Source organism: Rattus norvegicus, chromosome 8 (assembly GCF_021556685.1).
Source record: "Rattus norvegicus strain SHRSP/BbbUtx chromosome 8, alternate assembly SHRSP_T2T, whole genome shotgun sequence".
Classification (NCBI taxonomy): Eukaryota; Metazoa; Chordata; class Mammalia; order Rodentia; family Muridae; genus Rattus; species Rattus norvegicus.
In genome coordinates this window covers 114548206-114560615 of record NC_141541.1, presented here as the reverse complement: position 1 = coordinate 114560615, position 12410 = coordinate 114548206, and the positions used below count along the sequence as shown (strand labels likewise).

At 47.1% G+C, this 12410-nt stretch overlaps 1 protein-coding gene across 11 annotated transcripts; it reads left to right on the top strand.

The window, feature by feature from the left end:
* The first annotated feature begins 6920 nt into the window (after window positions 1–6920).
* On the top strand, window positions 6921–12209 carry Glyctk (glycerate kinase). Of its 11 annotated transcripts, none has more exons than XM_087563728.1 (5): window positions 6921–7029; window positions 9182–9427; window positions 9804–9955; window positions 10545–10720; window positions 11023–12209. In XM_087563728.1, exons 3-5 carry the CDS (start codon window positions 9808–9810, stop codon window positions 11887–11889), a joined length of 1191 nt encoding a protein of 396 aa, XP_087419854.1. In that variant the 5' UTR covers window positions 6921–7029; window positions 9182–9427; window positions 9804–9807; the 3' UTR covers window positions 11890–12209.
* The last annotated feature ends 201 nt before the right edge of the window (window positions 12210–12410 follow it).

The window sequence follows — 12410 nt, the reverse complement described above, 5'->3', positions numbered from 1 at the left end:
TTCTTTCTTTCTTTCTTTCTTTCTTTCTTTCTTTCTTCTTTCTTTCCTTCTTTCTTTCTTGTGGATTGACCCTAGGGTCTGATGCATGCCAAGCAAGCTTCCCCAATTTCTTCTAGGCTTATTTTTATGAAGAGGAAGCCTGGGTTTCAGAGTGGTTAAGTGACTTCTCAAGGTCTTGAAGACAGCAGACATCCAAGACTGGATTCACTGTGCTCTGCAGCTCCAACCTTGGCCTTGTTCCCAAGGCAAAGGGCAAATAGCCATTCATATTTAACAAAGTCCATTGTTGGACAAACAATGCTGTCTTGTTCTGGGGCGAAGATATGGTCTGACCTGGGGCAGGAGGAACTACCTAGTCCCTGAAAATCTTATCTTGACTCCCACAAAATTGTCTCCAAAGTAAAAAAAAAAAAAAAAAAAAAAAAAGCAAAAAACAAACAAAACAAAACAAAACAACCCTTTCTGATAATTTAACCTACATTTTATCCCAGGGATTCCAAATTTGCAGATGGACTCAGCCTATGATGGGTAGATCTGAAGTGAGTATGTAAGGACTTTCTTGTCCTGTGGTTGCCTTCTAAACAGTTCAGTGTAGCGATTACACAGCATGCATATTGCATTAAGAATTACAAAAGAGGGGGTTGGGGATTTAGCTCAGTGGTAGAGTGCTTGCCTAGGAAGCGCAAGGCCCTGGGTTTGGTCCCCAGCTCCGGAAAAAAAAAAAAAAAGAATTACAAAAGAGGTGATTTCAGGTATATAGGAAGATGTGTATGGCTTATGGCTTATGTATAATTACTAGTTTAGGGCTGGGTGTGGTACCCACCCACTGCCTTTAACCCTGGGGAGGCAGTGGCAGGTGGAGTTCCGGGACAGCCAGGGCTACACAGTTAGACCTTGTCTCAAAAACAAAGCCAACAAACAAAAGTATTATTTTAAGTGACTTTAACATCCATGGGGTTTGGTATCCATGGGGATTATGGAATCCAGTATTGGTAGAACCGTTTTGCCTGCATCTCTCTCTAGGCATAGTTTGTTTTTCTGCTTTATTTAGACAAAGTCTCTCTATGTAGCCCTGGATAGCCTGGAACTCACTCTGTAGACACCAGGCTAGTTTCAATCTCACGTGATCCATCTGCCTTTGCCCCTGGAATGCTGTCATCAAAGGCATATGCCACCATGCCCCTTGGTGGAGGTTATTGACAGATGACTATGAAGCCCTGGTGGTTGTGTGGTATAATTCTTACCCACGAGGGTTCTGACAACCCTTTCTCAGCTCGACCCTGGAGCTGCTTCTGTGAGAAGTTGGCACCTTCCACTCTACCTTGCAGTCCTCCAGCACTGCCAACCACTTCCTTCTGTGGAGCAGCTGCACCCCTGCACCCTCCTTTTAGACAGGACCTCAAGATATACCCAGCACTTAGGAGCCAAGGGTGTCTGCAGAGGAAGACTGGCCCCAAGCTTGAGGCCTCACCCAGAGTTGAAAGGGTTTGGTTTCTTTGTATCTCCATCAATTCTTCAGCCGGACTAGGGCAACTTTGTTTCCTCTTGGCACATATCTCCAGCTTTTAAAGAACTGTAAAATTAATTAAACTGTATTGATCCTTTCCTGTAGCTGTCCCATTCACAGGCTAAAGGAAGGTTTATAATTAAAAGGTAGTTGTCGGGGTTGGGGATTTAGCTCAGTGGTAGAGCGCTCGCCTAGCAAGCACAAGGCCCTGGGTTCGGTCCCTAGCTCTGAAAAATAGAAAAGAAAAAAAAAAGGTAGTTGTCAAGAAAATACCAAGCAGACTAGTTGGGATGAAAATTGGGTACACGGATCTTCAAACACGCCTCTTATCAATCATGTTTTCTTTTCCTTTCATGTTTTTCAAAAGAATGTCATGTTATCTCAGATTTGCTGTGGTGTGAGGATGACCTTGAACTTCTGATCCTGCCTCCACCTCCTGAGAGCATAGGTGTGCACAACTGTGTCCAGCTTTGTGTGGTACTGAGGAATGAACCCTGGGCATCCAAATGCTAAGAAGTGCTCTACAGCAAAACAGTGTTCTCAGCTCCAGAGAGGTTTTATTTGGAACGACTTGACATGCTGGAAAATAGGAGGCTAACACCCAGGCTGTGCTGTGACTAAGAGGCTTAGATCTTTTCTTCCTTCCTTCCTAACATCCTTCCTTTCTTCTTTTTAAAGTTAAAACATGCATTTATTATTTTGTTTGTTTTCAGATAAAAATCTCACTAAGTATTAGCTCTGACTGGCTTGGAACTTGCTAGCCTCAAACTCTGTGTGATCCCCCTGTGTCAGTTTCCTAGGATTATAGGTATGTATGTCCAGGCTTAGCTATATGGGAGAGAGGTGACTCCACAAAGTTCTCTGGCCTCCACATTTGCACTTGTATTTGTACTGAAAGATCCCACGCAGAGAGAGACCCTTACTCAAGTCTCGGGAAATTGCGGACCCCAGACACAGAGAGACCATTTTGGATGTAATAAGCAAAGGCGAGGTTTATTACAGAGACCTATTACAGAGATCTCCGGGCCGACACGTATCCCATGCAGGAAACAGAGGAGTCGACCCCGAGAGGCTGGGAGAAAGAGTATTTAAAGGTAGAGGCTGTGAGCCCCAGGGGATGGGGGGGGGGATGTCAAAGGGGAATGTACCACAAGTTATAGGATTGTTTTATGGCTCTAGGAGATAAGGGGACTGCCAAAAGGTTTTATGGCCCCCTGGTTCCTGGAATGCTCTCTGCAGGACGCGAAGGCTGGAAAGCACAAGTAGGGGCTTAAATAAACATCACAGGGGCAGAGCAAAGAACAGTTAACTCGGGCTGGAGAGATGGCTCAGTGGTTAAGAGCACCGACTGCTCTTCCAGAGGTCCTGAGTTCAGTTTCCAGCAACCACATGGTGGCTCACAACCATCTGTAATGGGATCTGATGTCCCCTTCTGGTGTGTCTGAAGACAGCTACAGTGTACTCATATACAAAATAAATAAATAAATCTTTAAAAAAAAAAAAAAGAACAGTTAACTCACACTGGGTGATAAGCAAAGTAGTTCTCTTGCATTCTTAACAATCTGTCTTCCAGAGACAGGTCCTGTTGCTGAGTTTTGGGCTAATTTAAAACTCTATCTCTCAGTACATATACACCACACACATACAGTAATAATAAATAAACCTTAAAAATCACTTGTTTAAAAAAAGGGGGGGGGCTGGAGAGATGACTCAGTTGGTTAAAAGCACTGACTGCTCTTCCAGAGGTCCTGAGTTCAAATCCCAGAAACCACATGGTGTGGCTCACAACCATCATGGGATCCCATGCCCTCTTCTGGTGTGTCTCTTCAGACATGGTGTACTTATATATATTAAATAAATAAATCATTTAAAAAATCAGTTGTATTTTCATTGTGAATTTAAAGATCTTTTGCAAAGGTTTTTCTTAGGAGTCATCACTGCAAAATGTGGTGCGTGCTCCAAAGGTACGAAGCGTTTGTTCTGAGCTAATTTATGGCTGACTGTGAACAGGGGATATGGAGTCAAGTTGTTTCGCTGGCACTTTCCACCATGGAGGCAGTTGTATGATAATTTTATAGTCACTGAAGAAAGTATAAGTCACGTTTATGACCCTACAAACAGGTATGATCCTTACCAAAACAGGAAACCCTCTGTTATAGGACTCAGTTGCTGTCTGACAGCATTCTTCACTTTTGGATTGGTAGAAGCTGATGGGCTATTAAATTAATAAGCTACTGTGCTCCAGGGGTTTTACTTCATGGTCAAAGTGATGGTTCAATAGAGAGGCAAGTGATAAATGTCTAGTAAGGGAACTAAAGAGTCTGGTATGGTAGCTCACAGAAGAGGGTGAGGCAGAAGGATTGCTAAGAGTTCCAGGTCCCCACCTCAAAACAAAACAAAACAAAACAAAACAAAACAAAACAAAACAAAACACACACTAAACTATGCCTGGTGGTGGCTCAGCAGTTAAGGGCATGTGCTGTTCTTCCAGAGGACTCTTGTTCAGTTCCAATATCCCATGTGAAATATCTCACAACTGACTGTAACTTCACTTTCAGGGGACCTGACACCTCTGGCCTCATTTGACACCTACATACATGTCCTTCACAGAGGCACACACATACAAATAACTAAAAATAAAATAAATATTAAGAAACATCAGAACCAAGCAACAACAAAAACTCCAGGGAACTGAAATTTGCCCGATATCAGCTCTAGATGTTTAACATTGTAATTCCCCAGAATCACAGAATTCCAGTCCCATCTAGTCTCCAGAACCTTCCATTTAGGTATGGCTGCAATCCACTAACAGCTTCTATTGTTGGAAAATTTGTATATCGCTAAAATTCCCATTGAAACCCAATCTTCAAGGAGGGTTTAAGCAGGGTCTTAATCAGGTGTGGAGATGCAAACCTTTAATCCCAGCACTCCAGAGACAGGCAGGCAGATCTCTGTGAGTTTCTTCTATACAGTGAGTTCAAGGACAACCAGGACTACAAAGTGAGACCCTCTTTCAAAACAAACAATACAACAAAAAAGTGGAGACTCTGGGAGATTGCTAGGTCCTGAATGTGTGTCCATTGTATAAGAGATTAAGGCCTCAGGGTTGGGGATTTAGCTCAGTGGTAGAGCACTTGCCTAGGAAGCACAAGGCCCTGGGTTTGGTCCCCAGCTCCGAAAAAAAAGAAAAAAAAAAAAAAAGAAGAGATTAAGGCCTCTTCTAAGAGACCAATCCACCCTCCACCATGTAAAGTTGTATATCTCCTCTGTAGGATACAGTGATGTCATTTTAAAAACAGAAATAAGGCCACAGCCAGAAACCAGACCTGCAAATAACTTGCTTATTTTTTTAAATGCATGTATTTATGTACACTGTAGCTGTCCTCAGACACATCAGAAGGCATCTGATCCCATTACAGGTGGTTGTGAGCCACCATGTGGTTGCTGGGAATTGAACTTAGAACCTCTGGAGGAGCAGTCAGTGCTCTTAACCACTGAGCCATCTCTCCAGCCCAACTTGCTTATTTTGTATGTGTGTATGTGTATTTGTGTGTATGTGTAGGTAAAGTCCAAAAGACAACCTTTGGTTTTATTCCTCAGGTACTATTCATTTATTGTTTTAATTAATTATTTTTAAATTGTGTATTTTGCTTGCATGTATGTAAGTGCACAGTTCCTGGCACCCTAAAAGTCAGGGAGAGGGCACTGGCTCCCTTAGAATTTGGAGTTAGAGATGGTTGTAAACTGCCACATGGGTGCTGGGAATAGAACCCCCATCCTTTGGAAGAGTGGTAAGTGCTCTAAACTGCTGAGCTATCTCTTTGATTCCCTCACTTCTTTTTTTTTTCTTTTTTTTTTCGGAGCTGGGGACCGAACCCAGGGCAGTGCTCTACCGCTGAGCTGAATCTCCAACCCCCCCTCACTTCTTTAGAGACAATGTCTTCTATGTCCCAGACTGACCTTAAACTGCATAGACAAGGATGACTTTGAGATCCTGATTCTTCTAAATGTTTAGACTATAGGCATGTACCATAAAGCCTGGTGTATGTGATGTTGGGGATCAGACCAGGGCCTTGTGCATACTAAGCAAGTAGTCCATCAGCTGAGCTACATTCCCAGCCCTGTCTTCATTAAGGAAAAAACGATTTCCTTATATGTATAAACGTGTGCCACATGTACGCCTGGCTTCTGACGGGGTCAGAGGACGGTATCAGCTTCTCTGGAAATGGAGTTCTAGAGAGTTTGTAAAACCCTGGGTGCTAGGAACTGAGCAACAAATGCTTTTGACCACTGAAACATCTCTCCAGCTCCCTGTACCCATCTTCTAAAAATACTCCACTGCCATTCCTAAACTAGTCACAAGATGCACTTAACCGCAAGACAAACCCACTGCATGTTTTAAGTTGATCTAATTCTTATTTGTATTTCTATTTCCCCTCTATACAAACAGAAGCCAGAATTTCCCTTTTCCTCTCCTTTTTTTTTTTTTCTTTTTTAAGAAAAAAGGATTTTGAAACAGGATTCCACTGGGCTGCCAAGACTGACAGGGATCAACAATGTCCTTAGTTGCAAAATGAAAGGGATTTCAAGAAAGGAAGAGAGACGATGCGGAGTGGAGGAAGCATCACATAGAAAGAAAATTTAGATGGGGTGTGGGGTGGGGTGTAGTGGGGTCGTGGTTAAGCTTCTCAATTACACAGTAGTACACACCTGCAACTTTAGTACTCTGGAGGCTGAGGCAGTAGGATCATAAACTTGAAGCCAGCCTCGGCTACAAAGTGTGTGTCTCTGTGTGTGATGGGAGTCGAGGTAAAAAAAAAAAAAAAACCAAAACTTTTTAAAGGAAACATGTTTGAAAGAATCCTTTCTATCAGTAAAAAAAAAAAAAAAAATGTACTCTTGTGGTTTTGGAGTCCAGCCAATAGTTGACTTTTGAATGTGGGAAGGCATGACTACATCATAGTGGACACAAGGTGAGAGCAAGGGTAGGGAGGAAGAAGGCTTAGGGTCATTTTGTTTACAGGCAGTTTGCTCTTGTGTGTTCAAAGATCACCGAACAGAAATCTTTTGCTGAGTTAGCTGTAGGTGGTGGCTTATGAAGAAAAGTGGTAAACATCAATGAATTGTCCTGGATGACTTTAAATCTCACTTTAAAGGGTGTGTTGTAGCTCTCGCGCGTGGTTCAGTCCAGTGTCCCACGCCTAAAATTAACAATTGAATAGATTGAACAGGATGGAGAGGGAAGGATCACTACAAATCACCGAGAATCCACTGCAGGAATACAGAAACCAGGGGCCTCCACTCGACTCTTTTCAGGTTTTCAGGCGGTCAGTGAGGCATGAAAGTTCCAAACCACGCTCTCGGTCTCTAGGGAGACCTCAGACCAGCCACTTCCGGATTAGTCCCCACCCACAGAGAGTACTTCCGGTCTCCAACGCTAGAAGTTGCTGAAAGGAAAGGTTGCGTCTCAAGAACATAAATGGTCCTCGGAAGTTCCTGGCTAGGACAGAGACAGATCCAGGGTACAGCAGCCCCTTAATTTCGTGACATCTTGCACCGCGCGCCATTATCCTTACGAAGATTTTTAGGACCCGCCTCAGGTTACGTCACTTCCGGTCACTGGCGGTTGGCCAAGTCCGGACATGATGTCAGTTCCACTTGGATCCGGGGGAAATCGAGGCTGGTCATCGGGGTTCCTCATTTAACAACCGGGGATGCACTGGAGCTGTGAAGGTGTAGTGTTTTAAATAGAGTTGGGAATTTGGCAACTGAAAAATGCAAGTCGTCCAGTTAAATTTAGACTTCCCACAACGTAATTTTTAGTTACAAATAATCCAAAATATACTGGTCATAGTTACAAAAATTTACTTATCCGAAATTCAAATCTTACCAAATGCCCTGTATTTTATCTGGTAATTTTGGCCTATAACAGTTTTTTGTTTTTGTTTCTTTTTGTCCTGAATTCTATTGGGGACCTTCTAGGCTTTTGCCCCACTGTGAAATAGATACAGTGTTCACTGAGGGCTGAGAATTATGTTTTAGATGCTAAGATGTGTTCCTGGGGGAATCCCATCCATGAAAACTGAACATGTTTGCAGGTGTCCCATGGCAGTGCCTTGCGTATTCCTTTCCACAGTAGTTTTGGGGAATGCTAGCTGGGAACTACAAGGTTAAATGTGCAGGTCTGGGAGGTGCTACATTATTTGGGAGCAGGATAAACTGTTACCTGGAGTTTTCCCTGTTAAATTGTACAGAGAATCAGAAAGCCCGAGGTGTCAGGAAAAGAAGAGCATCAGTCTTCCAGCACTGTGGAGAATTGGATGACTTTATGATGCTAGGGATGAATTCTCCCACAGAACTACACGTTCAAGTTCCCCGAGAGTTAGGCTTTGTTGCTTCCCACTCCTCATCTTGCAAAAGAGCTGTTTGAGAAAAGATATACTACACACTTTAAAAAAGCTAGACCCGGGGTTGGGGATTTAGCTCAGTGGTAGAGCGCTTGCCTAGGAAGTGCAAGGCCCTGGGTTCGGTCCCCAGCTCCGAAAAAAAGAACCAAAAAAAAAAAAAAAAAAAAAAAAAGCTAGACCCCCCAATCCCTAGGCTCCACCCCCTTCCCTCCATGCTTACAGATACAGTTGTCTTTCGACCTTTTTAAGGGCTTGGATGTAGCTTAGTGGGAGAGTGCATTTTTGTTACACGGACAACCCCGGGTTCACTCTTCAGTACCCTCCTGTCCCTACATTTAGATACCTTTTTACAGAGAAGTCCTTTATTATTTTTGTAGCTTCCTGACCTTTACCCCAAGACCTTTCTGTTTTCCACTCTGCCCATTGGGGAAAATGATTGGGCATCATTACCGGAACCTGGCCTTTGCCTGCTCTAACACTGGGCTGTTTTTTTTTTTTTCTGTGAGTGGTGTAACTTGGGACTTGTTTTGCTGTCATGGAGCCAGAAAGGGGTGTTCCTGGCAAGGCTGATCATGACCAACTGTGTGGGTACAAGGGTGTCCTTTTGCATATAACCTTGGGACTTGCCAAAGGTCTCACCTTGAGGCAGATCTTGTAGCTACTCTTGATTTGTGCCGGGACCACTTGCTGAATTAGCCTGAGTAGGCCTTGTGCACTGATAAATCTGCAGCCTTTCCACGTGGACCCAGCATTGCCAGACTAGTCTTAAGGGCTAACGGGATAGAGCAGGCTAGAGGTCAATGGACTTGGGGTCAGCTGGCTAGACAACCAATGGCCTTTTTTTTTTTTTTTTTTTTGGCAGTAAAAGTGGTAAAGCATAAATGTCAGAAAGGGGCACTGCCGTGTTGTAAGGGCTTTGAAAGTACAGGATGTGGAAAAGAATGGTACAGGAGCCCACTGGTAGGAATGGCTTCCTTCATGAATGATTAACTCCCAGGCAAAGCAGGTGACCTAGGAGAAGGGTCTACTTAACAGGAACTTTGGACTTGGGGCAGAAGACTGGTGTGTGGCCTACAGAAGAGGACGTGCGTGGCTGGGCATCAGGGCCGGGCTTTCAGGACTGGTATAAGATCAGGCTTGCTACAGGCTTCATGAGTTCTTCAGTTTTCATTTCAGGTTATGGAGCCCACCAGTCCTGAGCCCTCAGAGGGGTGGCTGCGATGGTGGGGTTCTGTCTGTGGTCTCACTCCTTCTTTTCCCTTTCTAGGCAGCTATGGATGCAAGGCTGTGCTAAGAGAAGCGGGGCATGGCTGCAGCCCTACAGGTCTTGCCCTGTCTCCTCCGAGCCCCGTCACGGCCATTCCTCTGGGGGCCCCCGGTGGCCCGGATGACCAGTGGTATGGCCTTGGCAGAACAGGCACGGCAGCTGTTTGATAGCGCTGTGGGTGCTGTGCAGCCAGGCCCCATGCTGCAGAGGACACTGTCCTTGGATCCTAGTGGCAAACAACTGAAGGTGAGGGACCGGACCTTTCAGCTACAAGAAAACCTCTACCTAGTGGGCTTCGGCAAGGCCGTACTGGGTATGGCTGCTGCAGCTGATGAGCTACTGGGCCAGCATCTTGTGCAGGGTGTTATCAGCGTACCCAAGGGGATCCGAGCTGCCGTGGAGCTTGCCGGAAAGCAGTAAGAATCTATGGGGACAGGGAATGCCCTCTACTGTCCTTTGGAGGAAAACCTCCCTTCCTCTTGACCTCCCTATCTCCTGGGTCTGGCCTGGTTTCAAAGTAGGTATCAGTGGGCCACTTTCACCTATGCAGCTGCAGCTGAGAAGTCAGGTGGGAGGAGAGGAGCCCACCCCATCTCTTCTCCCTTGTTTGCCCCCTTCTCAGAGAGATGCTGCTGAAGCCACACAGCCACATCCAGGTGTTTGAGGGCGCCGAGGACAACTTACCGGATCGGGATGCACTTCGGGCCGCTCAGGCCATCCAGCAGCTGGCAGAGAGGCTCACTGCCGACGACCTGCTGCTTGTGCTCATCTCAGGTGTGGCTCATCTCAGGGGACAGCTGACAGGGATGTCCCCGTGCCGGGTGGTCACAGGGTGAAGTCGGGACCAAGGGAGACACTGAGGAACCTGGAGGGTACCTTGTGGGTAGTGTCGGGTCAGTCATCCATCCTCAGCTGTAAGTTTGCCCTCCCGAACATTCTGTAGTGGTGAAGGCACAGCCGGGTACTTAACACTAAACTACATCAGAACCTTTGGAGAACATTGCTGTCTGGAAGAGTATCACTCAGGCTCCCGAAGCTGGTTTCCAGCCCCCACTCAACTCTCTCCTTGTGTATCTGCTGTTTTTTCTTGTTCTTCCTTAGCTTTAAATTTTAAATTTATTTATTTATTTATTTGTTTGTTTATTTTGTGGTACTGGGGATTGAGTTCAGAGCTTCACACAGGTTAGGCAAGCATATCCCAGCCCTTCTGGGATCTGGTGGACCCTAGGTAGGGGGCACAACTTCACTCTGTGTCCACAAGGGGGCACTGCAACCCCACCTTCTTAGACCACTTCCCTTGTGGCCTGTCTGGTTCTCTGTGAAGGGCTGTCTCCTCTCCCTGACACCCTCACTGACTCTGCAGGTGGGGGCTCAGCCCTGCTGCCCGCTCCTATCCCACCTGTCACACTAGAGGAGAAACAGACGCTCACCAAGCTGCTGGCGGCCCGAGGAGCCACAATCCAGGAGCTGAACACGATCCGCAAGGCCCTGTCCCAGCTGAAGGGTGGAGGGCTGGCTCAGGCCGCCTACCCTGCTCAGGTGCTCTAATCACTTCTTCAGTCAGCCCTGTGTTCCCAACATGTGAGGGGGAGATGAGAGCTTATCTTAGAACGTAGGAATTGGCAGGGGCCTCGTCTGGAAAGTCCTGGGAGGAAGCTGAAAGGGGGTAAGAGGGAGGCTCCCTGGTTAGGTGTTCTGCCAGCCCACCTGAAAGTGGCAGGAAGTGGGTAGATGTGGGCACGGAAGCATGCCAGGTGCTGTATACCCAGGGTCAGTTTGTCCTTTAGGGCCCTGGGACATGGAGGTGCGACTCTGAACCTCATTCTGTGGCCTTTGTCTAGGTGGTAAGCCTCATCTTGTCAGATGTGATCGGGGACCCTTTGGAGGTGATTGCCAGTGGCCCTACAGTGGCCAGCACCCACAGTGTGCAAGATTGCCTGCATATTCTTAATCACTATGGTCTCCGTGCTGCTCTGCCACGCTCTGTGAAGACCGTGCTCTCTCGGGCTGACTCTGATCCCCACGGACCACATACCTGTGGTCACGTCCTCAATGTGATCATCGGCTCTAATTCTCTGGCCCTGGCCGAGGCTCAGCGGCAAGCTGAGGTCCTGGGCTACCACGCCATGGTGTTGAGCACAGCCATGCAGGGTGATGTAAGACGTGTGGCTCAGTTCTATGGGCTGCTAGCCCGGGTGGCTGCAGCCTGCCTCACTTCATCCACAGCTGAGCGTCCCTTGGAGGAGGAGGCAAAACTCCATCAGCTGGCAGCTGAGCTCCAGCTCCCGGACCTGCAGCTGGAGGAGGCTCTGGAAGCTGTGGCAAAGGCTAAAGGGCCAGTCTGCCTCCTGGCTGGCGGGGAGCCCACCGTGCAGCTGCAGGGATCTGGCAAGGGCGGTCGGAACCAAGAACTGGCCCTGCGTGTGGGAGCAGAGCTGGGAAAGCAGCCACTGGGGCCTGTTGATGTGCTGTTCTTGAGTGGAGGCACTGATGGGCAGGACGGGCCTACAAAGGTGGCCGGGGCCTGGGTCATGTCTGACCTTGTTAGCCAGGCTTCTGCTGAAAACCTGGATTTTGCCACCTTCCTCGACAACAATGACTCGTACACGTTCTTTTGCAGCTTCCAGGGTGGAACACATTTGCTGCATACAGGGTTGACGGGAACCAATGTCATGGATGTCCACCTCCTGGTTTTTCATCCTCAGTGATGGCATAGCTCACAGTCTGAGAGTTTATAAGAGGCCTTCAAGGGCAGGGTCTGGTAGGAAGACAGAGGACTGATTCCCAGGGCCCATTGTGCTTTAGGAAGCCCTCCTCTGTTGCTCCACCCACCTCCCACAGATCTACTCCATGTTTGTTCCCCCAACTAGATTAGAAGATGGGGGTTCCTTTACACCCCTCTTTTCTGTCATGTCAGCAGGAAGCTTCTGGGCCAGTTCACAGTTCTGCCCATGCCCTCAGCCTGTTTCTTCCATGGCGCAAAGGTAGGGAGACTGAAAATAAAGAGGACCATGTTGTGGGAATCTCAGTTCATCTTCCCTCAGTGCCTCTTCTGTAACACAGACCTTCGGGGGCTGCTGGGGCACGTGACGTGGTCCTAGCATTGGTGCCAGCACCTTGCAGAGTTTCTCACGCTGTTACGGGAGTCTGTGACGATTGAATCTGGCGTCTGGCAGCCTCATGTGGGTGAGCAGGACAGGCTTATCGTCGCCTGCTTAACCATGACTCC